Raw genomic sequence first — 5000 nt, forward strand, 5'->3', positions numbered from 1 at the left:
GTTTGCAAACCTCACCTAAAGTTATAATAATAATAATAATAATGGTGCAGATGACAGCGATCATGACATGAGGTAAATGTTGATCAATCGAGTGTTTTCGGAGAAGGTGCCCGAATCTCGATGCGTTGCATTCACCGCGTGTTCAGCGCAAATGTCCGCTAAATATAAAATCTAACACTGTACACATCATCGCCAAAGAAACTCACCTTTACTAAGTTTACACTGAAACTACGGCTCATAACAAAGAGCGGTATTGCGCCGGTGGTCATCATGAGAATCCTGCTCTGTCTGCTCATAAATTGGTGCGGCTGACTCGCCTGCTTTATTCCACCAACACAGAGAAATGAAGATCAGCTCAAAACGAGACTGAGCATTTACAATGACCCAAACCAAAACTTTTAAAGAGTGATAGAAGTGAGACTTTCTTTTGTCCGTTCTTCCTTGAGATGTATATTATTTTGCTATTGAAAGTAGTACCATGATATTATACCGTCACCGTTCAAAAGATGAAAAATACCGTGATATTAATTTTAGGTCATATCGCCCACCCCTAATATATATATATATATCCTTCAATAGGTATAAAAAGCTTTTAACATGACTTCTGAGCAGTTTGAATCATTTCATAAGATATAATATTTTCTTGAAGCTGCCTTCTTAAACTTTCTCTCTGTTTATTTCTGACTTGTATTAAAACTCATTATATTTCTGATAATGGTATAAGATATGAATTGCGCTGACTCTCTCCGTGACTCCGTGTGATTGGCTGTTTGCTGCAAGTCACACTTTCTCCTGCATGCAGAAAATATGTGATGCTGTTGTTGAGTATTGCAATAACAATATTTCTAACAATATAACCTTTCCCTAAAAAATTATATTTGTATAGCCTTTTTAAAACAATTTATGTCTTGAATGATATTAAAATAAACAGGTAAAGGATATTTTTCAGATCTAATTCATATAAAATCAGAATAATAAACTATCAAGCTGCAAACATTCCATCTTTAAAACGCTGTAAATGAGTGAAAACCTCAGCAGATATTCAGAATCTGACTGGCTGTTGTGCTTTTCCTCTCGTCTACCGTCATTAGTGTTTATTTTCAGCTCTGGCCTGCTCTTCACCAAAAACAGCAAGTATTGAGGAGGCAGGGATAAAGACAGTAAAGCCCCAACTGATTGGTCAAATTTAGATAAACAACGAATGCATTAAATACAGTAAATGTCATTTATCACACATCCCCGATAAGTAAATTGCATTATCTCGATAGCGCTAATTTTGCAATATATTGAGCAGCCCTAATGCAGTCAAGTAAACTCTGGGTTAAACGTTGAGTTAACAAAGAAAGTTTAAGTGAATGCTCTTCACCTGATATTAAATAGGTTGGATTTGTTTGGTTGTGTCAACCCGAAACTTACTCTGCAACCCAGAGTTTGTTCAACAGGTTTTGTGGAACAGGACTGAGTAAACTACCCTCACAAAACTGAAGCTGCAAACATTTAATATTTAAAACACTATGAATGAGTGAAAACCTCAGCAGATATTGCAGCCTGATCTCACGAGAAAACGTAAGTATTTTACGTTTTGACAGTTTAGTGGCTAATTCGAAGGAGTTCAGTCGTACGAAATGGTACGATTTTAAAAAGGAGGCGTGGCACCTAACCCCGCCCCTAAACCCAACCGTCATTGGAGGATGAGCAAATCGTACTAAATTGTACAAATTAGATCGTACGAATTCGTCACTAAAAAAAAGTTACGAATTGCCGTGAGATTGTGTTGGATAATCAGACACTTGATTGGCTGTTGTGGTTTTCCTCTCGCCATTAGTGTTCATTTTTAGCTCTGGCCTGCTCCTAACCCTAAACCAAAGCAGCAACTACTGGGGAGGCGGGGATAAAGACAGCAAGACCAAATCTAATTGGTCAACAAACAATCCAATGAAAAAATAAATGTTTTTTATCATCATTTTATCATCATAATAATAATTTAGCATTATTTTGTGCAGCCCTGGTTTCAATAACGTTTCAAAATAGGAAGAAAATGTAAAGCAAAAGATCAAAGTGTGAAATGTGTCACATTGGCTATCGCTCACTCGATTAGTGTTAAACTTGCTATGTAATTTAACGCTACAGTGACACACATAACATATTGGGTCGAATCTGAGATCTCCTTTCACATCAAATTAAATGAATAAGAGATTTTTTTTTAAACAAAAAGAGTAATATGTACAAGTTTCATTGATCCATCATGATCATCCTAAATTTGTTTATATTTTCAATAATTAATTATTTCTTGCTGACTAATGGGGATTTGAAGGATAGTGACAAAGAATAAGATTTAACGTCATCAAATGACAAATTTGGTATATAAAATGGACAATGCTTGAAAATAAGCATTAAAAATAAACTAATTTATAAAATAATTAATTATTTAATTAAAATAAAAAAAAATTGAATATAAAATCAAATATTTTAATCAAACAATTAAAAAAAGTTCTTGGATTACAATAAAGAGTTAAGAAAATTTTCTCAACACTTGTTATTAGTTAATGTATTTACTAACATATAACTACTAGTACTACATTTATTACGGTATATAATTATGTTTGTTAACATTAGTTTAAGTTATTTAAAGTTAAATAATGTTACTTAACGTTAACTTACAGTGCACAAGCTAATGTTAACAAGTAAAGCTTTGGATTTAATTATTACATTAGTAATGCTGAACTATGATTAATTAATGCTTTACAAGATTATTCATACTTGGTTAATGTTAATTAACTCATGGACCAATATTTTAAAGTGTTACCAATTTTTTTAAATAAGTACCGACTAAATACGAATTAAAAACTATCCAAAATTTGGTAAAAATAAATAAAAGTTAATTAAAATAAATAAAAATAAAGACTAAAACAAAAGTAGATATGTTTAAAATGAATAATTAAACTGTAACTACATAATAATAATAATAATAATAATAATAATAATAAAATAATTATAATAAAAATAATATTATTAATAATAATTATTATTATAATTATAATAAAAATAATAATGTTAATAATAATAATAAATAATTATAATAAAAATAATATTAATAATAATAATAATAATAATAATAATAATAATAATTATAATAAAAATAAAAATAATAATAATTATAATTATAATGAAAATAATATTAATAATAATAATAATAATAATGATGATAATTATAATAAAAAATAATAATAATAATAATAATAATAAAATAATTATAATTATAATGAAAATAATATTAATAATAATAATAATAATAATTATTATTATTATTATTATAAAAATAATATTCATAATAATAATAATAATTATTATTATTATTATAAAAATAATATTCATAATAATTATTATTATTATTATAAAAATAATAATGTTAATAATAATAATAAATAATTATAATAAAAATAATATTAATAATAATAATAATAATAATAATAATAAAAATAATAATAATAATAATAATAAAATAATTATAATTATAATGAAAATAATATTAATAATAATAATAATGATGATAATTATAATAAAAATAATAATAATAATAAAATAATTATAATTATAATGAAAATAATATAAATAATAATAATAATTATTATTATTATTATTATTATTATTATTATTATAAAAATAATATTAATAATAATAATTATTATTATTATTATAAAAATAATTATGTTAATAATAATAATAATAAATAATTATAATAAAAATAATATTAATAATAATAATGATAATAATTATAATAAAAATAAAAATAATAATAATAATAAAATAATTATAATTATAATGAAAATAATATTAATAATAATAATAATGATGATAATTATAATAAAAATAATAATAATAATAAAATAATTATAATTATAATGAAAATAATATTAATAATAATAATAATTATTATTATTATAATAAAAATAATATTAATAATAATTATTATTATAAATATAATTATAATTATAATAAAAATAATATTAATAATAATAATAATAACAATAATAATAATGCATTTGGTCTTTATATGAGAAATTAAATGGGGGTCTTTTAATCATATTTGGGATCCACTGCATCTAAAATCTGTGCAAATAAATAAAAATAATATATAAAAAATTAATTGAAAAAAATGTTAATACATTTTTCCATCTCTGAACCATACTCTTTTCTAAATTAATAAACAATTATTAGATTTTATATGAATAATTGTGCATACTTGTCATCACAGCCCCTGAAAAACATCCATGCCATGGGTCTCCAGGACATGTTTGTGTGTTAAACCACCCACATTAATTTAGAAAACTCAATAAATAAATAAAATACTCAACAAGAAACCAGAGCGCAAACTCTGCCTCAGACACTTCCTAGGAAAAACCCAACTTTTCAAAGCAACAGCAGTCATTCATGTGCAAATATTTAAACACCTGCAATAAAATATGTTATTTACTAGCAAAACGCCCAAATGAGCAGTGACAGTGAGAGAAAAGCAGTACCTGTCCTCGTCCCCGTCGATGGGAATGGCGATCCCGAACAGGCTGTTGACCGCAGGCGTGTGGAGCTGCAGGCCCTCGGGGTTCAAGGGTCTGATGGAGAGTCCCGAGCTCTGCTGCAGCATCTCCGGCTTTCTCTGGCCCTCGTCTGCGAGGCCAAAACCCGAGAGGCTCATCTGTGCACCCAGTCCCACCACTGACCCACTGGGCACTCCCTGAGGCTGGTTCTGCTGGGGTGCTGCAGTCTGCTTTGGCACGCTCTGGGGGGTATTAGAGGCACTGGACATTACAACAGGCACATTTTGCAAGCCGGCGTGAGAGCTGACAGACACGGTTACTGCTGGCTGGATGAGCGGCGCTAAGGCCTGCGCCACCATGCCCATGCCCGGCTGAACTGCATGCTCCGGCTGGCTGATGGGAAGGCCTATCCCGAGCACATGCAGACCCCCGGCTGCAGGAGTCATGATGGGCGATGGGCCCTGG

General features: G+C 28.6%; 1 protein-coding gene across 2 annotated transcripts in view; it reads right to left on the minus strand.

The window, feature by feature from the left end:
* The window catches only part of tsc22d2 (TSC22 domain family 2), a 43738-nt gene that overhangs the window by 37304 nt on the left and 1434 nt on the right, over positions 1 to 5000 (minus strand). For both annotated transcript variants that reach the window (XM_056447640.1, XM_056447639.1), the window contains exon 1: positions 4521 to 5000. This exon is cut by the window's right edge and continues 1434 nt beyond it. In XM_056447640.1, coding sequence (XP_056303615.1) covers positions 4521 to 5000 — 480 coding nt within the window. The remainder of the gene's footprint in view (positions 1 to 4520) is intronic.

The sequence above is a fragment of the Danio aesculapii genome, chromosome 22 (assembly GCF_903798145.1).
Source record: "Danio aesculapii chromosome 22, fDanAes4.1, whole genome shotgun sequence".
Taxonomy (NCBI): Eukaryota; Metazoa; Chordata; class Actinopteri; order Cypriniformes; family Danionidae; genus Danio; species Danio aesculapii.